Below are 22,164 nucleotides of genomic sequence, written 5' to 3' on the forward strand. Positions count from 1 at the left end.
TTTTTCTGTTTGAAAAAAATCATTTTTATTTTTACATTTGATCCAGTTCTGTTAAATGCATTGTATAAATCACGACTGCAGGCTTTAGGCATTAATCTGGTGGCCACTGATCATTGAAATTTGGGATTTTGGCAGAGGTTTCTGCACCTGGCAAGGGCTATGTACTTAGGAAAAAAAAGAAGGGAAAAAAAAAAATCCTTTCCAGCTCCTGCCACAGTCACCTGATACCGCATAGCACTGCACTCCATCAGCCCTGCCTTTGCATTGCAGAGCTTTCAGCACTGTTGGTTTTTAAACTGTCTGGCTGCTGTTGAGTCCAGCTGCAGCACTGGTTATTTGATGACCCGCAGCAGTGGGTTATACAAGCCAGCTGCCTTCTGTGTGCCAGCGAATCTGTTCTGCCTAAATGATACCTGCCACCCCAACTTGGAGAGCATTTTATGCTTATAGGTACAAAAGGGGCTGTACTCTTCCTGAGCAGGGCCAGGGAGTGAAATGGGAACAGGGAAAAAGAGAAGAGAAGGAAAAAAAGAGAAGATGGGAATACAAAAGTAGAAGAAGGGGACAGAAAGGAGCAGCAGATGGAATAGGAGTGGGGAGGTTTTGTTAAAGAAAGCCCCTTCCCTCCACTTCAGAAGGCCCAGTGTGTCTTGTTTAGTCTGAGGTACATGGTCCATGGCACAGACATGTAATTAACTGTTTCTGTGGATTATTTTAGCTTTCAAAGTCCCTAATCAACAACACTTGTTCTTTTATAATTAAATTAAATTATAATAAAAACCTTCTAATGCTTTTTTAGAGACTGAGTTTTTTTCTGGGTCTCTTTCTTTTTGCTTCTGTGCCTTTTTGCACTAACTTAGAGATAGCATCTTTACTTTTTGCCACAAGCATCATCTGTTTATGTTCCTATTGGGGTGCACTAGCATTTGGTACCTCATTTAAGCTGCTATAAAGACACCTGAATGGAGGCATATTCAGTACTTTTCCTTAAATAGGCCATTTAAAGTAGTCCTGAGCTCGATATGCCTGCCAAGTTGCTTCTTTTGCCTGAAAAACTTGGCTCCTGTTCTTATTATCCATCCTTTGCTGATATTTGATCAGCCTCTTTTCGTTTGGTTTTAGGTTTTTTTTTCCCCTCTGGTATAGTCTTAAAAACTAAAACCTCACAAAGCTAATAAAATACAATTCCTCAAAATGGAGGAAAAGAGTATTTCAGAGAAATTTCTGACTTGCTTTGAAAGTCGTCTCCCTGATGTGGAGCTCAGGCAGGTGAACTGTTCTCTGTGGTATGTTAGAGTTCGGGCAGTTTTGAACTTAGCAGTTCCTCTGATGAAGAATTTTTTTCTCTTCTATCTAAACTCCTGATTGTGTAAGTTGTACAAACCAGCTTTGGTGTGTGATTTTGCAGGTAAAGCTGACAGTGTTCTGGCAATATGTGAAGGCTGTCAGCCCTGTCATTTCTTTAGTGATATGTTTCCTATATTGCTGTCAAAATGCCGCTGCTATTGGGGCCAACGTGTGGCTCAGTGACTGGACCAACGAGCCGGTGATAAATGGGACTCAGCACAACACAGCCATGAGAATTGGAGTCTATGCTGCCTTGGGCCTTTTGCAAGGTGAGACCAGAAAAAATCATGATGTTTGAATGTTTAGTAAAGAGGAATTAAGTGGGAAGCCATGGCACCAGTTGCTGGTGTCCCAAAATTGCCCCCCAAATACTTCAAAGCAAGTGAAGTAACATAGCCTGGAGTTACAAAGTCTCAGTTCAGCCCAACACTTTTAATTTTTGTTGTGAAGCTCTTGAAGGGGGTTGAGCAGGTGACATGGAAGCTTGAGAGAGGTAAGTTGGACAGAAAATGTGAAAACTTAGGTGCAGAAGAGTCTGAAGGGTTGGGGTGAAGTTGTAGCATTAGGACTTCTTGGAGGCTTGCGGAAAGCAGAGGGAAGATGGTTGTGCATCTGTGAATGATGCATGTGAAATCCTACATGCATCCATACCATGATGCATAGTGAAATCCTGCAGGACATGTTCCTGTGCCTTAGGCAGCAGTGTCCACAATGCCGCAGTGCTAATGTACATCATAAGAGAAGGGTGGACAGGGAATGTAGTAAAGGAGAAAAAGCTTCTAGCACAACAGAAACTGCTGAGAGTCAAAGAGCTGTGAATCGGGAACATCATGGTCACTGGCTGACACGTCTCCTCTCCACCTGTTAGGCCTCATAGTACTCATCTGCTCCTTCACCCTGGCAATGGGAGGCATTAATGCAGCCCGGACACTCCACGCTGCTCTGCTGGAGAACAAATTTCACACCCCGCAGTCCTTCTATGACACCACCCCAACCGGCCGAATCATCAACCGCTTTTCAAAGGACATCTATGTGATCGATGAAGTAATCCCACCGACCATCTTGATGTTCCTTGGAACATTCTTCACCTCTTTATCGACAATGATTGTAATTATAGCAAGTACTCCACTCTTTGCTGTGGTTATAGTTCCACTTGCAATTCTGTACTTCTTTGTTCAGGTAACTGGAAAAATATCTGACTACTATTGCAATGATTCTTATTCCATTGTTCGTGTTTCGTTTTAGGAAAAACACCATGAATTTGGGGGAAAATTGAAATATCTGGAGTAACTACATGTTTATGTAAACAAAACATTCTTTAATTCTCTCAGAAAAAGGAATGTCCTGTGAGACGTGGTCATGAAATAAATAAGCATAACCTTTTTTTGCTTTTAAGTAATAACAAATAAGCATACTGCTAGAGATAGAGCTGCAGTGCCCTTCAATATATTGAAGTGTGTATATATTTGACATATTGACAAGTTTTTAAGGTGGTGAAGAGTTACAATGTTGAAAGAAGAAAGCATCGATTTTATTGACTTCTGAGCAAAATTGAAGCTTATTTTATAGACTGTGAATAGAGACCTGATAATGGAGGTGCAAATTCATGTTTTCGTTTCTTGGAAAATGAGGCTTCTACAAATGGATTCATTTTGTTAGGCTATATTAACTAAATTTAAAGGGACATAGGTAAATTCAACTTACACTCTATAGAAATTGCAGTTACCCCATACTCTGTTGTGGCATGAAGCAAAGATAACTTTCTTGAAATCCTTCTTAATTATAGACAATATTTTGGAGGGTTGAAGTGTGTCAGTAGCAATCTCCTTTAAGTCCTTAACCTAAAAACTTTTTCACTGTTAATTAAAAGAGAAAGTATTTCATGTACCCTTCAATTTTCTCCAAAAAATGGCAGCGATTCTACGTAGCTACCTCCCGCCAGCTGAAGCGTCTGGAGTCTGTGAGCAGATCTCCTATCTACTCACACTTTTCAGAAACAGTATCAGGGGCCAGTGTCATCAGAGCCTATAGAAGAGTGAAGTCCTTCGTAGACATCAGTGATCTGAAGATGGATGAAAATCAGAAGAGTTACTATCCTGGCATAGTATCAAACAGGTAAAAAGGCATATAACTTCTTGTTTCCAGTTAGATAATCCTGTGTTTGCATAACTGGTCCAAGCAACCATTTACCACTCTGCTTACATCTGCCTTTTTACCAGGTGGCTGGGCATTCGAGTTGAATTTGTGGGGAACTGTATTGTCCTTTTTGCTGCCCTTTTTGCTGTGATTGGTAAAAACAGCCTGAATGCTGGCTTGGTAGGGCTTTCAGTATCTTATGCATTACAGGTATGTATAACAGCTTTCTGTTCATTGACAGGTTTGCATTTTTGTAGATGGTATGGATATATTAGCAATAATTTAAGTGCTTGTTAAAGCTGAAGTTAATAAGGAAATAATAAAAATGAGTTGTGGGACATCTGGAAACAGTAAAGACTTACACTGAATGCTGAGAAACCATCAGCAAACTCACATGCAGTAGGACTTCAGGGCACTTTGGGAGCATCGATGTTGTGCTGCACCCCAGTATCCCTAGCGGTGGCACACGGGAAGCTCAGGAAGTGTCAGGTGCACCCACCAAGAACAGGTCATTAAGCCCGTGCTGCTCAAATGTCCTGCATCATGCCTGCTACCTAGCACATCGGTGTGTCTGGGTAATGACAGGCAGATCAGCAGGATTCATAAATAGGCAAGATAAACTGTACTCACCCAAGCTGTGGACAGTTTAGCAGATATAATGGCCTCACTCTTGCCAGAAGCTCTTTAGATACCATGAATGTGCAGGATTGCTGTTAGCAATTTTCCAGTGAGACCCATGACTAGGGGAATGACTTCCAACCAGCCTTTTTGAGAGGGCTGTTTGTTAAATCACCATGGGAGGCATACACTTCTTCATGTGAGCACCTGATTATCTGTAGACTTCCTGTCCCATAACTGTATTAATGTCAATGCAAAGGTAATTATTCCATTTGTAATATTAATGTGAACCCATGTCTTAATAGCAGTGTCCAGTTCTGTTGTTGTTGTTATTAAATCTGTTGTTCTTCTGTGGGTGATATTTTGTTCCTTGTCTTCTCCAAGGTGACCTTGTCTCTGAATTGGATGGTCCGAATGACTTCTGAACTTGAAACTAACATTGTGGCTGTTGAAAGAATAAAAGAGTATTCAGAAACTGAAACAGAGGTCAGCTAACAAGCGTCAAGCATGCTCACCAACAAGCATGGCAAAATTTTAATGCACACATTTACATGGTCTTTCTTTAGACTCAAGAGACGGTTCCTGCTCTGAGAGTGTTATCATTTAACCTGAACAAATGTCACGCTCTGAACTGTAATTTATGCTATCACAGCTCCAAATTATTACTGCCGTCATGCAGCCTGTGCTTAGCATCTCATTTGCTGCTACTGTGAGTGGCTATAGCACAACAGAGATGAGTTTCACCATCAGAATATTGCTCCCATCGGGTTTGAAGTGTTTGATGCATAGTCCTACCTGCATGGGTGGTGCTGTGATCCTGCTAGTGAGCACAGCTGCAGTACAATTATCAGGCTATGCCCATGTTTTCAGTAGTATTTCTATTTAATCAGCTTAATCAGTCCTCATCTCCCATGAGAGAAGAACATCTCTAGGAACACTGTACTGCCTAATTCAGGAAAGTCATCCAATCATCTACCTTTGCTGCCAAAGACTTTTAAAGGTGGCAGATTGAGCTATGCTGGGAAATCTGCTCTGTGGACACACTGGGTTTCGTTAGTTCTGTGTACATGATGGGAGACTAAGAATTAGGAAATGGATGATCTGAGGAGAGCTGCAGTGTAGGGTTCTGGAGATCGAGTATTTAATCTGAAAGCTAAAAGGAAGCTAGACAAGATGCATGATATATGTTATAAGCCAGAGCTTGAGCTGGCATGAAACAGGCAGTGTTCTATTAAAGTTAATGGAAAAAATGTAAATTTATATCCATTGAGGATTTGGCCCTGTATGCTCAGACTTTTTTTCCTGTAAACTTTACAGCAAAGACCAAAATGGTTAGATACTTAGGAACCCATGTTTTTCCCCCATTATTATAAATCAAATCCCCATGATCAAATAAATTTATCAGATATTATTTCTAGTAACCCACAAATGTTAATGTTTGTATCTGAGTTTGAATTTTTTTTTTTTAAACTTACACAAGACATTTCTGACTTCTGTTTTCCTTAGGCTCCCTGGGTCATTGAGGGCAAGAGTCCCCCAGAAGACTGGCCGTCCAAGGGAGAGCTGGAGTTTGTGAATTACTCAGTGAGGTACAGGAAGGGCCTGGATCTAGTGCTGAAGGGTCTAAACCTCCAAGTGCACGGTGGAGAAAAGGTGAGTTACCAGCTGTATGTCTTTGCTAGAACTTTGCCCTGGGCCTCCAGTGACAACCATGGAGTAGGGGACAGGGTCTACAAGCACACTTGCCCTGGCGGTGGAGACCTTCTCACGCTGGCGTTGCAGGAGCCAGCAGTGACAACCACGCTGTTGGTGTGCCAGCATCCTCCAGGCTGGAAGCAGTAGGACCACCTGCATGGGACTTTGCAAGTTAGGCTGGCAACAGGCTACCTGACACCATGTAGGAGGCACCAGCACAAGTGACAAAAATTCAGTGACAAGAACACTTTTCTGAAGCAGTGCAAGTGGGAGAAGGAATTCCAGCTTTTTCCACTTTCTGGCTTTCCCTGTGAAATTTTTGGCATGGAAGGAAATGACATTCTTTGCTTCCTTAATCAGGAAATTGTCTTTGTTCTGGGAGATTCACTCCTTCACGCTTCAGTTGAAAGTTCTGGGTTTTGTGCACTGGCGACAGAAGAATTAGCATGGGAAAGTCCTCCACTTAACAGGGTGTTAGTAAAAGAGAAGAGAATTATCCTTATACTAAGCAGAGAGGATGACAACTGCCTTCTGGAATGGAGATACACGTGCTTACCATAAAGTCTGAATTGCCCTCTGAAAAGCCTTTATTTCTTGTCCTTGAGTGATTGGACTTCTAACATGGATACTTCAGCTAATCATCCAAAGTTATGTAGGATGGCTCTAGGCCTATGTACATATTTATATGCAATATTCAAATTATGGGAATGGAAATATATACATTACAATGTATGACATGGGTTTCTAGGGAGAGATGGTTACATTCTTTCTTAGATTCAGATCTTGTGTCAAAGCTTTTAGAGGAATCTTGGGGGTTGGTTTGGGGGTTTTTTGTCGGGTTTTGGTTTGGTTTTAACTATATGCTTTGTTGTTAAACCTGCAATTTGTTGTAGATTGGAATTGTTGGCAGAACCGGAGCAGGGAAGTCCTCCATGACGCTCTGTCTCTTTAGGATCCTGGAAGCTGTAAAAGGGGAAATTAAAATTGATGGTGTGAAAATTTCAGAGATTGGTCTCCATGACCTTCGATCAAGGCTAACAATTATTCCTCAGGTACTATTTCTGTGTATCGCAATAAAGGAAGGATCTCTAACAGCTTAGCAAACCGTGAATAATGGTTTATCCACAGAGGAAAATGCTTTGTTACACTCAGAAAATTGTTTCAGAAAAAAACCTATTTATACTTTAAATGGTCCTCTCCTGCCACATTATAAGCTGATGCTGGGTGATAAAACAGGATTTAGGTTAAACCATCTTTTCAGTTGGAACTTGAGTTTTAAGTCTGTATAACATAATGTATTTTCGGAGTGGATGGGATTGGGAGGTGGCCTACCTGCAGTGTAATGGAGACTTCAAAGCAGTAACTCTGTGCTTAAAACAACTAAAGCACTTGTCTAATGAAAGTTGGTTTTATATCCAGGATCCTGTTCTCTTTTCTGGAACATTGAGGATGAACCTGGATCCATTTAATAAGTATTCAGATGAAGAAATATGGAAAGCTCTTGAACTGTCTCATCTGAAGAGGTTTGTCAGCAGCCAGCCATCCATGTTGGACTATGAATGCTCAGAAGGTGGAGAAAATCTTAGGTAAGGAATGCTTGAACTAGAAACATACACTGAGCTTTCATTCAGCTGTAACAGTGAGTAACACCTGAGCCCAGGTTTACACTGTAGTCTGTTGTGTCTGAAATGATTTAGCCACCTATTCCTGTTTCAAGAAAACCACTAAGGCTCAAACATTTGCCTACTGTTCTGCCTCTGCCATGAATGATCCAATTCTTCTTTGCTGCTGGGAAGCCCAAACCAAATCAAAATCCTGTCATATCAGTAAAGAAAGAAGTCTCAGGATGACGGAGTATTAGGAATAGGCAGTTCCTTAAATATGGTTTAGTAGGAAGGGAAATGCCATGGTAACATATATAACTGCTGTGCTGAATAAGAGTCCTCTGCCTAAACTGACACTTAGCAGTGTTTATTTTCCATTATTATTTGGAAGACCCATGAAGACATGAATGGGATGATAAAATGCCATGCTTTGATATGCTGTGCTGGCTTCTGAGACTGTGGTGTAACCAGATTATGTATGTGATGAATGTTCAATTCCTTCCTCAACCCGCAGAAACACTTGAACAGAGGCTGCGTCTGGGGTGCCTTTGTAGCAGGGGAGGAAGTGTGGGCTGCCTGGATTTTTTTTTTTTTTTTTTTGATGGTAGAAAGCACTTACAGTCTCAGAAATATTTTTTTCTTTTCTCTCCTCTTTTTTTTTTTTTTAAGTTTGCATATGCTCAGTGTTGTTATAACTGTGCGTGTGCCTGAAAACTCAGGCAGAAGCGTTGTAATCATTAGTTTCCTTGGCTTTTGTCACAGTGATAGAAAGGGGGCATTTAGTGGCTCTGTCAGGACTGGGTCAGGCAGTTAAGTGAACATATATGCTAAAACTAGCTGAGTAATGCTGCAATGTGTAGGTATTAGCTCTAGGGCTGACAGACCAGGCTGTTTGCTAAATACTATTTTTTTGGTTCGGTAACTTGACCTGATGAGTAATCTGCTCTAGTACAAGTGATTCTGAGCAGTGGAGAGCTAAGGGCAGTGGGGCGTTTGTGAAAGCCTTGTCTCTGCTTGCAGCGTTGGCCAAAGACAACTTGTCTGTCTGGCAAGAGCACTACTTCGCAAGACAAGGATCTTGATCCTAGACGAAGCGACAGCAGCGATCGATCTTGAGACAGATGATCTTATCCAGATGACAATTAGGACCCAGTTTGAAGACTGCACAGTGCTGACAATAGCGCACAGGCTGAACACCATTATGGATTACACAAGGTAAAAATTTCTTAATGGTGCGTGGCGGGCGGGGGGGGGAGCTCACCAGTTTACTGGGTATGTGAAGCAGCAGCACTTAAAAGGGTCTGGTTTGTCTCTAGTCACACTGATGCTCTTGTCAGGTAGTATGTAAACAATGATGTTTAAGCCATATAATCCTAGAATATCCAGACCTGACTTAGCTTCTGTTGGCATAAGAAACAGGTTCTACATTCACTAACTAGAGCTGCGCAAGAGATGCTACCCAGTAGCATTAATGGCACTGTCAGCAAGCTTATGGATTCTTTTTCAACTAGCAGCTGCTGTAACTTTTTCACTAACATCATGTCATATTAATTACTTTAAAATATATTACTTCATGAGCTTTTATCTCCTTGGCTTTTCTGGTACTGTATTTTCATTTCCAGAACTACCAGTATGACACTGATTCCCCTGCCCTTGTTACCCCGAGAGGTACCTTTTTAAATCAAACAGCAGCTCGGGGAGAATGTTTTATTTTCTGTTGTGTTGCAACATGTGAAAATAATTGAGCAAAACAAAGGCAAGGAAAAGATTAGAGCAGTTTGCTTTGTGATAAAAAGGGCTATCACATTTCTTGTGAGGAATTCTCTGACGTATCTTTTCCGCTCACCATCTTTTGTTTTGCACAGGGTTCTTGTTCTAGACAACGGAACCATAGCTGAATTTGATACCCCTGCAAGCCTTATAGCATCAAAGGGTATTTTCTACAGTATGGCCAAAGATGCTGGACTAGCATGAAAAGAAGACCCCTTGGGTTTTTGGTTTGTTTTTTGGTTTTTTTTTAATATTACTGACTTGCCACAAAAGTGACTTGTGAATGTACTGTAATTTACAAAACAGTTTTTGTAGTAGACTAAACTTTTGATATGTGAACAAAGTATTTTACAATCCTAAGGACCAGAAAGTGAATTTTATATTTTTAAATATTTTCTATATACATAAAATATTTTATTACATGCTTTTTTTTCCAAAGAATGCCAAACATTCTGCCAAGAAAATGTATGTATCACAGGGCAATAAGTACTGTATTCAGGTTTATAATTAGTAAATTATATTAATGGTACAAAATACACCTGTTTTGTGTGTTTTCTGCATAAGGATTCATTGGTTTTGAAGTGGAGAGACAGGCCCAGTTAAGCAGTGACTCAGCTGAAAAATAGTGAAATAATGTGTAATCTGAGTGGTTCCAACCTGTTCCTTTCAGTATTTCCCCCAGGACAAGGGAGTTGAATCCTACAGCTTCAGGGCTGTGAGCTATCCCAGGACCTGTGCTATCCCTGCCCAGGGCAACTCTAGCATTATAGAATTCCTCTTCAGTGTAAGAATTATGAGTAGTGTGTATTTAAAACTAAACCTACAGATGGCTTAATATAAATCATTAACTACACAGTTTCTACCAATTTAGTAGACTCCACATAAGCCTGCAGGGACATGATTGGCACAGAAGCATTATAATTTTGCGCTTTCTCTCTCTTACGTATGAAGTCACTATGAGTAAGTCTCCCCTTAAGCTGAACACGCATGCTGAGCAGATGTGTATATAATTTATCTATCATCTCATTCAACACTTAAATCACATATTATTTCAAGTGATTGTTTTGCATAAATAAATATCTACCTTATTAATGATAATCAAGCCTCCTCAGATAAAGGGAGCACTGTGTTGAAACAATATTTGCTGCTAGAAACTGATAGAACGTCTTTTGCTGTAGTTCTTCACTTCCTACACCAAGTACTCTAGAAACCTACCTGGCAAGAAAAAGTTCCTATGTTTTTTCCATAAGTAAAGCTCAGAAAAACCTTGAGAAGACAAAAATAATTATTTATTAATTCTTACAAATGAGACTTCTTAAATAGAAACAAGAATCTGCAGCCAAGCATTCATTTGACATTAACATTTCAAATAGCGGAGCATAAAGTAATGAATTATTTATCATACACGGTAATGCAATGATTATACACTGATCAGATTGTTAGGAGTGTTAATAGTATCTTCTGTGTGTAAACTGCGTAAAGTATAAAAATATTCCTTGGAATGCATAGATAGCGATCAGCATCTGTGCAAGATAATCAGTGTAACAACGAAGTCATCAACCCAACAGCTGAGCTTTTCTTGAGTGGTTCTAACTGGCTGGTTAATCCTGGTACCTTCATGGATGTAGCTGGCATTAGACAGCCGATGCCTAAACTGTATCTGTTCTGTGTGCCAGGGAGAATGCAATAGACAAAGTGCGATATGAGGAACAACAATTTTATTATTCCATTATACAGTAGTTAATACACCGCCAGCAATTGGGTATAAAAACCAGATATCGCCAATGACTCAGACCACATTTGACCTCCACCGCTTTTCAGACGAGGACATTTTGTTGTGACAAAATGTTCTACTATCAGCCTTAGGAGACTGAGCTTCAGTCTAGTTAATTGGCACACAGGAAATTTGGGTGTTTGCATGGATCTGTGCTTCCAGGTGAACACTGACCATCCGACTACAAGGCAGACTGGGAGAGGGCTCCCTCTCGTGTGCTCAGTCACTCCTGCTGAAGCTGCTTCCCTTTGCACAAAGTACTAGTCACTGGATGAGAAAGAGAGAGCACGGGTAAATTTGGGTACCAGTTGTTCCTACTGTATTAGCTGTAATATAGGTGACTGCTCTGACTGCAGGGGAAGAACGAACTTCTTCACCTGCCACAGCCTCTGAGAAAGGAGACGAGGCTGTGGGGGATACCTCACTCCAGTCAGGGGAAGCCATCTGTCTGGAGCCAGAAGAGTTTCAGATGCAGTTTGCGCCTCAGCATTTCCTCCAGCTAGTCTGGGTGGCTCAGCATGCTACTTCTATAAATCACATTTACGGGTCTACGTACATTGTACAGCTAACTGGGGCTGTAAATTCTTAGACAACAAGACAACAGAATCCTTTGGTTGCTGTAGTTTCCAAAGAAACTGGGGCGAAGGGAGCGGGAAGATGAAGGAACGGAGGGAAGTTTAGTCCAGTTTGGTATGTTCTGTTTGCCTGTTACATCTCATACTTTACCTCATTCATCTAATTCATAGTACATGCTTTTACAGTTCGGCTACCAGAACAGAACTCTTCCTCAAATGTAAATGACTGAGTAAATACTAAAATCCTAAAAAATTAGATAAAATCCAGCTCTGAAATACTTTTCAATTTACTTATTCCACAATTTCATAGCAAAGTAGTCTAATTCTGAATTTTAAGTAACAGGAAAAGTTAATTTTTTTCTTTTTTTCAGTAAACAACACGGGTAAACACAAGTCATTGGGAAAAAAAGAAAATACATTGCACAGGAACATCAAGATTTAGTATCAGCCCAGAAAACCCTGAGCATTTCACTAGTTTCTCTTTACACAGGCAACTTTAAAGTTTCCAGATGCAATCTTTCTCAGGAATGTAGAGGCAAAAGGAAAATAAAATTACAACTTTTGTGCTTTTAAAAGGGGAAATTAAAGCAGCATTGGAAAAATGTGTTTTCAATACAGTAACAAAAATAGTATTTTAAATTGCACGTCAATACTATATATTGACAGACAACAATAAAAGGAATTTTGGTTGAGAGCATATTTATGATTTGGATAATTACTATCACTTTTTGTTTTCAACCTGAGAAATAGGGAAAAGTGTAAACAGGGATTAAGAAATCACAGGTAATAAGTCACTTGATACAGTATTTAAACTAGACATAGTTTTGTGCTTCTTCCACAGATATAAACCCTTCTGGTTTTTGCCTTCTAAATAAGATATGACTTAAAATACATGATCTAAAAAGTGAATGTTAATGGTAATGGACTCAGTACAAATATTAAATGGGTTTCATGGCAGGTTCTTTAGCTTGAGTACCTCTGCTATTTTATAGCAAACAAATTATCAGAACAGTTTAAGGTAAGCCTTTCCCTGAGAGCTGCTAACTCTGCAGTATTTCAAGATTATCTTTTTGTAAGGAAAAGTTGCATTAACAGATAGTTCTACTGACACTACCTTTGCATTATACTATTTTCATATTAGACTCATTACTCTTAGATTAACTAGAGGCTGTAACTGTGCATAACAACTTTAGTTCATTTCAAGGTTAACAAAATAGATTTTTTTCACATCATTAGCCCTTATAGATACTGTATTTCAAACGTAATTTTAAAATGAGAGATACAAATCTTTTGTTTTATTCTTTAAACAATTAATACGTAAGTTCTGATGCCTTCTTGTTATAACCACTCCGTTCAGAAAGTGTTGGGACTCTGAAAAGTAACTTTTTGTCGCTTACTGTTAGCACAAGCTCCAGTTCTTGGAAATCCTGTAGCCTTGCAACATCTTTGTCCTTTAAATAAATACAATAAGTTGTTAAGTGATAAACCTATCAATTTTGCAGAGCTAAGTTAAAATAATAGGCTCATAATAACACAAAGTATGTATTTATCCATAAATATGACAATTCTTTACAGTAAACTGGAAAGCAGACAGCCTGTTGCATCTCGTATTTATTCTGGGATCCTATTCAGCTACTCAAGTCTATTTTTAGAAGGAATGCAACACTGATGGTGAGTGCAAGTGACTAGTGGAATTACACTTGTAAAGATCTACTGCATGCCACCCCCAACTCCTCTTTTTTTCCCCTTGGTAATTCTTAGAAGCTCATGAGTTGATTCTTGCATCTACCCAAGAAGGTCCTGCACGCAGCTTTCTCTAGAGCGGCCCACCAACACCATGGTAGAGCTGGCTTTGGCAAGGTCTTCAGAGAGCAATGGAGGACACCCTCCCACGGTACAGGCTCGGCTCGAGCTCCCATCCCCTCTGCAGCAGTACTCTGCTGCTAGACAACATTAAACAGAATCCGTTTTGTATCACCTCAAGGAACAGTAAGTGTCCTGCAGTCCTACCCAGAGAGCCTGAAGTAATTAGAACTGGAAATAAAAACACTCCTGTCAACAACAACCTAAGTTGGCAAGTGACAGAATTACTTATGTCTTTTTTTTTTTTTCTTCCCACTTCTTGACTAACAAAGAATAAGTCATCTGACAGTCGGTGAAGGTGCAGTACAGTGAAGTCTATTGATCTAGTACTAATCAGATCAGCTCCATGACTGATGCCAACAATGCTCTAGAGGCATTTAAGAGTGAAAGAAAGGTCAACAGTGAATCAGTAAAACAGGTCAGCAGGTCCGTTTGCTGTTTGCTGCACAGGTAAATGTCACTGAAGTGAAAAGACGGTTACATTCAGAGACCTGCACTCAGAATAATTCTGAAACACCTTTCTGTTTTTTGAAAGGACTGCATACAGTCCTTACTGAACTAGCAAAACTCGGTTGAGTACTGCAGGCCTTTTAAATGCTGATGACAGGTCACAGTGGTGTGGTATTGCACTGAATTTAAGAACGTAGTGGAGAAATCGGGTATTAATTGGGCTCAACACCAAATGTCTATGAAAGGAAACGATCAAGAAACTTGAGAACTTTTTTACTAAAAAAAACAAATCAAACAACTGCTGAATGCTGGAAGTTGAAGGGAGGTTTTTTTGTTTGGGCTTTTTTTTTTTTTTCCCCCAATATGGGCATATGCAGGTGACCAATTATTCCTTTTTAATGGTAACCTAAAAATCTTTTTTATAAGTTACTGCACTTCAAAATTTAGAGTTCTTACCTTTCTTAACATTGTATTTGGTAATTTTCTGATCTTCTGTACATGCTCAGGGTTAACACCCAGCTCACGGCAACTCACTTGGAGCAGTTCCTTATAGGTGAGTTCTTGTCTGTCCAGTTCAATTTCAATGAAGTCATTTTCTCTAAGATTAGGGTTTTGTATTCTAACTTTAAGCACCAGTTCTATTAGAAATAGAAAGATACATTAATAGGCAGATATATAAAGGAATTGGAAAAGATACCTCTGTACTAACTTCCAAATATTTCTATGTTTTATTAACCTTGTTTGTATCATTTGTAACAATACAAGAACCCTCAGAAAGCAAACTGTACTTGTATGATGACAGTTTTCATTAGATTGACTTTCATCAACCTGTATGAAAAAATCATTACAAATATAATACATTGCGCATGTATGCATGTATGAACCTTTGCGTGACTACTCATCTTACTGGATTTAAGCTAATTTAAAAGCAGATTATACTGGCTATCAATTTCCTGAGCAATCCAAGATTGCTTTTATTGGTTGTCCTGGTTTCAGCTAGGATAGAGTTAATTGTCTTCCTATTAGTTGGTAGAATGCTATGTTTTTGAGCTAGGTATGAGAAGAACGTTGATAACACTGATGTTTTCAGTTGTTGCTAAGTAGTGTTTAGTCTAAAGTCAAGGATTTTTCAGCTTCTGATGCCCAGCCAGCGAGAAAGCTGGAGGGGCACAAGAAGTTGGGAGGGGACACAGCCAGGGCAGCTGACCCAAACTGGCCAAAGGGGTATTCCATACCATGGGACGTCACATCTAGTATAGAAACTGGGGGAGTAGGGGTCGGGGAATCGCCGCTCGGGGACTTACTTACTGGGTGTCAATCAGCGGGTGGTGAGCAACTGCACTGCACGTCATTTGTACATTCCAATCCTTTTATTATTACTGTTGTTGTTTTATTAGTGTTATCATTATCGTTATTAGTTTCTTCTTTTCTGTTCTATTAAACCATTCTTAGCTCAACCCACAAGTTTTACTTCTTTTCCTGATTTTCTCCCCCATCCCACTGGGCGGGGGCGAAGTGAGTGAGTGGCTGCGTAGTGCTGGCTGGTGTTAAACCACAACATTGTGGGTTTTTTAATTCATCGTCAGTTAACTTCTCATTGCTAATTCATGGCATCAGAACACCTTTTATTTCAAGAATGAAATTTTGAACTGAAACTGAAATTCCAGATTTCCCTCTCTGGGCAGGCAAAATTTACTTGCAGAAATGGCAGATCATATAATCGTTCACCTCAAGACTCAGGTCTGCAGATTGAGCCATGTGAGGTTCTCTCTTGAGCTCACTGGCTGCATACTCACATTCTTTCTCTGAAGCTTGGAGTATGCTATTTAGAGAATTAGATTACTCTGGTGTCTGTATGCTTTTATAGCATTTAAGACAAATAGCAAATGTTTTCATCAATATCTTAATAACAGTTCCAACAGAAACAGAGTATCTGCCTCCTTAATTCCCTTCAAATGTTTCCTGAATGCCTAAGCATGGGAACCTGAAAGTCTCTAGAAGTGCTGTGAATACATGTAATCGTGATTAGTCTGTTTTCACCGTCCAAGACGACAGAAGTTCTACGACAAAGTGAGAAGTTTTAGTGTTACCTTGCATATTAAGTGGAAAAGCTCCTGTGAAGAAAACGGGCTGAAATGCTGGCACAGGCCCCCTACAGGAGCCGTTCTCTTGCTGAGGTACGGACTGATTTGATCCAGCTGGCGAAGGGGGACTTCTGCTCCAAGACACAGATCCCTGGTAAACTGGACTTCTCTGAAGGACAGTTTTTGAGTGTGGTGGTACAGTACACCCTCTGGGCAGCGACGGCATGCCTCCGTTATCAGCCGCCTTGGGAGCAGCATTCCCATGCTGTAATGGTGCACATGTGTAAGTCTCCACATCAGGTAAGGAAGAAGGGTCGGTATCTTGTGATTCTAAGTGTGAGATACTCCCGTTCATGGAGGGATCTGGAATACTCTTACTCATGGTGTTATAAACGTAAGGGAAGGGTGGGTTAGCCAGATAATTAGGGATGATTGGCAGATCTGAATCTTTCTTTAAGTCTGGGAGTTCATCATCTTCCACTGTAAAACAAACAAAACAACATTCTCCAAGACTGATATGAGGGAAAAAAAGAAATATTGCTATTGCACTGTGGGGTTTCTTTCTTTTTTTTTTTTTTTTTTTTAGGGGAGGCGGCAGAGCATTAAAAGCATCACAGGATAAAAGACGAATCAAGAAGCTCTATGCCTTTTTTTCCTACAGTAAACAGAACCATGCTCCAGTGCTGCGATACAGTAAACACAAAAGCAGAGTCTGATTCTAGTAATTCTGGGGGTGCTGTTTCCTTCTAAACACTGCAATACTTTTGTTTTGCTTTGTTTTAATCCATAGCTAGCACGTTGTAACATGGTCTCTGGTGGTATAATGCTATTGTCTTCATAATGTATAAGGCAAGGAAAAACAAAGGGTAATATGTTGTTCGATATTAAGGCAGGGGATAAAGGGAAAAGAACAGGCAGTACTGGGCAAGCTGAAACATTACCAATTCAACAGCTGGGAGACAATAATGAAAACAAAAACAGACAAGGGAATACAAAGGGGAGGAAAGAGGTTGTTAATTGACCACATTTCAAATTACTTATCACCTCTAGCAGCAAAGCCTACTCTGCTTCAACAGTTACAAAACACTACAAAAATGCTCTGCCAGTGTCTGATGAGCTGTTTCTCTGGGCTTCGTATTTTCCATTTATTCAACACAGTGTCTAAGCTCCACCCAACACGAGGAAAATTAGGTGTTGCTCATATAAAGGCTTCATAGAAATTTGAGAGATTTTCTCCTGTTGCCCTTTTGAAAACCGGAAGCTGCATCTGTCATTGGTTTAATCATAGCATTTTTAAAAATACAGTTTTTCAAATTTTTCAGTATTTAGAAAAAAAGTTTGGCTCGCTGGATATGGAATTTGTTGGTAATCCTCTTTTCTTAAACTTTGATTTCTTACCAAGTAAACACTCTAGAAATCAAGTCACAGTTATTACTAAATCCCAAACACAGTATCTTCACATGCAAAATAAAGATTGGAACATACATGCTTTAAACAGCCTTTTACTACAGTCTTTGATGATCATATCGCAAAGCCAATAGGTTTACCTCCCAACATCTTCCTTATCTCTCTCTTTGACGTTAACTGGGCCGGCCTTTCTCCTTTCTTCGTAAGGATCTCCTTGTCAGCGCCGGCGTGCAGCAGGTAAGCCACCACTGGAGCGTGGTTCCGTTTACATGCCCAGTGCAAACAAGTCCTGCACATGGAAAATGTTAACACTGTTTGAAATCCTAAATTACAGCAGATTAATTGACACTCATTCTTGCTGCCTGTGAGAAGAACAAGACCTAATGCACGTCTAACATAAAAAAGGTTTTAATTGCAATCTTCCTTGGAAATGTACATTGGTTTTGGAGCCTGCAGTGACACCTGCTGATGTAGTTTTCCCTTGCTCTGATACTCTCGATACCAAGTTACCATAGCAGTATTTTTAAAGTTCAAGATCTTTTCAATTTGTCATTTATTAGGCTACTAACTTTTCTGGAAAAATAAATATAAAAAGAAGGCTTGTGTATGCTATTTTAATCTTTGAAAGAATAAGTTGTACTTGAAATACTTGTGTGTGTGTATGTGAGCTAATAAGAGATACTTCCCTAGGATGCTATTTTTACTCTTTAATTAATGCTGTCAGCACAATGACTTGCACTTTTTGGAAAGTAAATTATGTTTAAAATATTTTAAGCATAGTTTCTAAGCACAGTTCTTTGCCCAGTTGCTATTTGCTGCACTAGCAATTCCCAAGCTTTGATCTGCAGGCAACTAGTATTCTGCAATCTGTAACTGATGCACAGAACTAACCGCTTTTCTATTTTTTTAAATTATTATTTGCACTTGCTGACCTAGAGAGACTAATAAAGAAACATCCTAAAAGCTACTTAGCTTATTTAGTGCTTAGTTTTAGGGACTTTGTAGACTCACACATTTTAACTCATTGTGCAGTCTTACCATTCTTCCCTATCCCACGTTCTAGTGATGTTTGACCTTTCTCCAGTTCTTTAAATACTCTAGTTCCAGTTGAAGGAAACTCTTTGCAAAAATGAACACAACCCTTCTCCAAGTTTGTTTGATTGTTAAGAATTAAATAAAATAAAGCAGAGATAAATAACAAACGTGTAAGAGAAAAAAAATTTCAGCTGGAAGTCCAGCTCCAAAAAGCTTTTTCCACTTTGTTTTTTTTTTAAGGACACAGTCATTGGACTGCAAAGTTTTATCTTGACCAACAACTCCCAACTTTGTATACAAAATTCTGTTGTTTTAAATTTTCTTCTGTAAAAGAATGTAAGGGAGAAAAGAAATAATCTAATCCTTGGTGGGATACAAATCAGGTAAAACAAGAGAAGACAAGGTAACTTACAAAACCTCATTAACTGTTATATATTCTGACTTAATTAAGCCTGTCTTAACAGAAACAAAAGGCTCAATTCTACAATTTCTTCTTAATAAAAATTAATGCATCTTGATGGCAGAAAGTATCTCTGAATTAAAGTTAGTGGGACTAGTCAGTGCAGCAAGGGGTTATGTAGAATTAGATCTAATTGAAGAGACATGAATGTAAGTGTTTGTATACATAATATTTTTCTTCATAGACTATCGTAAGAAGCATGCTACAAAATCTGTGTTTCAGAGGTGATATTGCTAACAACGGTGTACAATCCTGAATTCTCTCTCCAAGGTTGGGCTGTGCATTTCAGCTAGAAAGTGCCATTTTTAAATGGGGTAAAAGAATTTTGTCAGCAGAGAGTATTCCTGAATTTTTAACACCAAAGATCCCACAGAATCTGAGACATGAAGCTCCATGAAACTCAGACCAGGTTTGTTCAGTTTTTTCTGTGCAGCGTTTTCTGGCCTTTTCACAAATATCTCCTTGTGAAATGAGTGTGAAGAGCCTGCATGAATTCAGAAGTAGCACACTGCCAAGTCATAAACTAATTTGGTCCAAAGTGGTGGGAAAAAGCACAGACAGCGTGGCTGTGTTGCTTTGAGTGCAAAACCTGCAGGTTTAGTTAGTACAGAAGGTATGTAAGCCTCAATAGCACTGGCCTCATTTTGGGATCCATCCTGACCGTTTCACGTGGTCTCACGCAGAGAGGTACCAGCTACCCATGGACCCGACACACATCAAAATGTAAGTACTCAGCACCTCTTAACATCAGAGATACTGAGGTCATTGGAGAAATTTAAATTCTACAAGAAAACTTAAATAACAGTGAAAACCCATTTAGTGCCATAGTTAAATATGACCAGATCATTTGTTTTTTAAAATAATTATATTTTATGACAGATTTCTTTCATCAATTCCAGTTATAGATACAAACTCATTTTGATGACAAGCAGCTGTTTATCTTATCTCACACACTAAGATAACTGAATGTCTTATGAATCAGTTCTCTGAAATTTTTACAAGTCCTAATTTCAATCACCACACTTTGAACCGCAAGTTGCAAGCGTCCCGCGCTTCTCAAAATTGCTGATGGAGCTTTCATCTTTAAAAGTCCAGCTCTTTTCCTAATTGTATTCCTCCTGGGTTTAATTACAAATTCAAGCACAATACAGCATAGTAAATACAGGCTGAATTGAAAAAAAACAAAACCACCTGAGCATTGCCTGTAAATCCTGCTTCGGATAACACGGAGGGGGAGCGCGCGTGTGTTCATGTACGGAGTCCCACTTGTACAAGTGTCTGCTACAGAAAAGTCTCGGGTTTAGTGTCATTGGGTGGTATCTGAATAGATGTCAAACCCAGAGAGTTTAACTATCACTGAAACAGCCTGCGAGTTCCCTGCTTAAAAGGGAAAGTGATTTTCGAACCTGGTTTTGGAGTCAATAGAAAATATTTCTGGTGAGACGCGAACACGTGTTGGCACGCCGAGGTTTGCATTCTGACTGCCCGTGCTGTCTCAGCGTGCCCTTCCAAAAACAAATACCTAGATAAACAAAAAGCAATACAAAGCAACAAGCTAGGGACCCGGAGAAGCAGCGAACAGCGCCGGATCCAAGCAGGAGCTGGAAGGGGCCGCCCGTTTGTCCCGGCGGTCCCCAGCTCCAGCTCCCCGTGGGAAGAGAGGTCTCTCCCGGCACCCAGGAGCGGATCGACCTTTTAATTGCTCTCTGCCGTGTCTCCCGGGAAAGCGTTACCCCCGGGACACCCGAGGAGAACCCCCCCCCCCCCCCCGTTGCAGCAGGAGCCTCACCAGCCGTTGACTTCGTTCTGGGAGTTGAGGCCGACCCCCAGCTCCACCAGCCGCCGCACCTCCTCCGCGTCCCCCAGCGCCGCCGCCTCCCGCAGCCGCTCCTGCCGCTCCCGCTCGGCGGCCGGAGCCGCCATCTCGCCGCCGCAGCCGCCGACCTCCTCCCGGCCGGGACGAGCTCTCATCTCCCGCACGCCGAGCAGCGACCCCGGGGAAGGAACGGCGCAGACCGGCGGCCGGTGTCACCCCCGCCGGCGTCCGGGCCGCGCTCCGCTGGGGGACCCTATTACCGGTGACAACCCCGGCCCGGGGACGGAGTTCCGGCTGACAGCCGCGCCGCCCAGCCACGGCTGCCCGGCCCGGGCGGCGGTCCTGAGGGCACTGGGGTGTTGCTCGATGTAAGTGCGGGAGACACAGCGCCTCCTGCCCGCTAGCCGTTGTCGAGGGCTCTGGGTTGCTGCAGTTGTTCCGTCGAGGAAGGTCTCCTCGTCTTCGCGCACTCTCGGCAAAAATCAATTAATCCCGAAAAAGCGAACTCGAGATCTGCCCGCAAATCAACTGGAAAGATTACAGGCAGTTCCTGTAATTTGCATGGGTGGTTTTGAAAAGCTGGGTTTGGGCCTTGTGCACTTGGCCTAAACCAAGTTACGGCAGGGAGAACAGCTGGTAAAAATTTCACGACTATAAACGGTCAAAATAACATTTTCAAACTCCAGCCAGACAGCTAGACATTTCTATTCGTCTGCCCTGCGCGACCATGCCAGGGAAATCTGCAGTAGTTAGGCTCCAGTGTACCTTCTTGATGCAATTACAGCGATACAAAGACGCTGAAACGGCTCAGTTCTGCCCCATTTTCTAAAGCAAACACCCACCTCCCATCCCACCCCTAAACCGTAGGTTATTAAGACTGAAAATTCATACAAGTTGTCTTGCATTGATTTCAGTTCCACTCTTCCAACAGTTCCAGTGGGTTGTTAAATCATCACAAAGCTTGAAAGAACGTTGTGGTGCCTTACAGCGCTGCCTAATGCAGGTGTTAGGGGCAGATTTCCGAAATGAAACTCCGCAGGGAACGCTGGCATTTGCATGAAGCCCTCGGTGATGCTAAGCGAGGCTGCCAACAGTTCTGTGGGTTTTACAGGATCAGCACGAATACAGACTTCAAGCTCTTAAAAAAATATATAATCTCATTAAAAATTTAATTAATTTCATGCACTTAGGATGTTCAAAATGATTTTGAGAAGTCGGGAAGTAGCTGAAAATTGGCATGCGAAAGTCAGTAAAGATGAGGTACAAAGTCACTCCTAGAAAGGAAAAAAAAAAACAACAAAACGAGCAGAAACGGGTTCCAAGACCAAACAGTAAGATTTAGGTTAGATCTGAGGGACTTTATTTCCCCCCCAACGTGTCGGTAGAATTCCACTGCTGGAGGCAGCCAGGCGGTCGGTGACTGCACACCAGGGATGGTTTCGGTGCCCGTGACCCTGCCCGGCAGCAGAAGGGACCGCCATAACCCTCCAGCTGCCACCCAGGCCCCAGTCCTCTGCCTCCCGCCAAGCG

General features: G+C 41.0%; 2 protein-coding genes across 4 annotated transcripts in view; one reads left to right on the plus strand and one right to left on the minus strand.

Annotated features, from left to right (window-relative positions):
- Nucleotides 1-9,706, plus strand: part of ABCC3 (ATP binding cassette subfamily C member 3) — a 51,834-nt gene extending 42,128 nt beyond the window's left edge. Inside the window, exons 22-31 of the mRNA XM_069799169.1 lie at nucleotides 1,409-1,616; nucleotides 2,216-2,526; nucleotides 3,263-3,462; nucleotides 3,567-3,693; nucleotides 4,486-4,587; nucleotides 5,608-5,754; nucleotides 6,690-6,848; nucleotides 7,216-7,382; nucleotides 8,421-8,615; nucleotides 9,266-9,706. Coding sequence (XP_069655270.1) covers nucleotides 1,409-1,616; nucleotides 2,216-2,526; nucleotides 3,263-3,462; nucleotides 3,567-3,693; nucleotides 4,486-4,587; nucleotides 5,608-5,754; nucleotides 6,690-6,848; nucleotides 7,216-7,382; nucleotides 8,421-8,615; nucleotides 9,266-9,374 — 1,725 coding nt within the window. The 3' untranslated portion in view covers nucleotides 9,375-9,706. The remainder of the gene's footprint in view (nucleotides 1-1,408; nucleotides 1,617-2,215; nucleotides 2,527-3,262; nucleotides 3,463-3,566; nucleotides 3,694-4,485; nucleotides 4,588-5,607; nucleotides 5,755-6,689; nucleotides 6,849-7,215; nucleotides 7,383-8,420; nucleotides 8,616-9,265) is intronic.
- A 735-nt stretch (nucleotides 9,707-10,441) lies between these two features.
- LOC104313881 (ankyrin repeat domain-containing protein 40) lies at nucleotides 10,442-21,010 on the minus strand. Of its 3 annotated transcripts, XM_069799181.1 has the most exons (6): nucleotides 20,608-21,008; nucleotides 17,464-17,612; nucleotides 15,923-16,396; nucleotides 14,289-14,470; nucleotides 12,917-12,970; nucleotides 10,442-11,211 (listed from the first exon to the last, which is right to left on the minus strand). In XM_069799181.1, the coding sequence occupies exons 1-6, from the start codon at nucleotides 20,787-20,789 to the stop codon at nucleotides 11,209-11,211; spliced, it is 1,044 nt and encodes a 347-aa protein (XP_069655282.1). In that variant the 5' UTR covers nucleotides 20,790-21,008; the 3' UTR covers nucleotides 10,442-11,208. The 3 variants fall into 3 exon arrangements, with proteins under 3 accessions (XP_069655282.1, XP_069655283.1, XP_069655281.1); XM_069799182.1 differs by lacking the exon at nucleotides 12,917-12,970 and having other exon boundaries at nucleotides 20,608-21,010; XM_069799180.1 differs by having other exon boundaries at nucleotides 10,442-12,970; nucleotides 20,608-21,006.
- Nucleotides 21,011-22,164: the final 1,154 nt, after the last annotated feature.

Source organism: Haliaeetus albicilla, chromosome 12 (genome assembly GCF_947461875.1).
Source record: "Haliaeetus albicilla chromosome 12, bHalAlb1.1, whole genome shotgun sequence".
NCBI lineage: Eukaryota > Metazoa > Chordata > Aves > Accipitriformes > Accipitridae > Haliaeetus > Haliaeetus albicilla.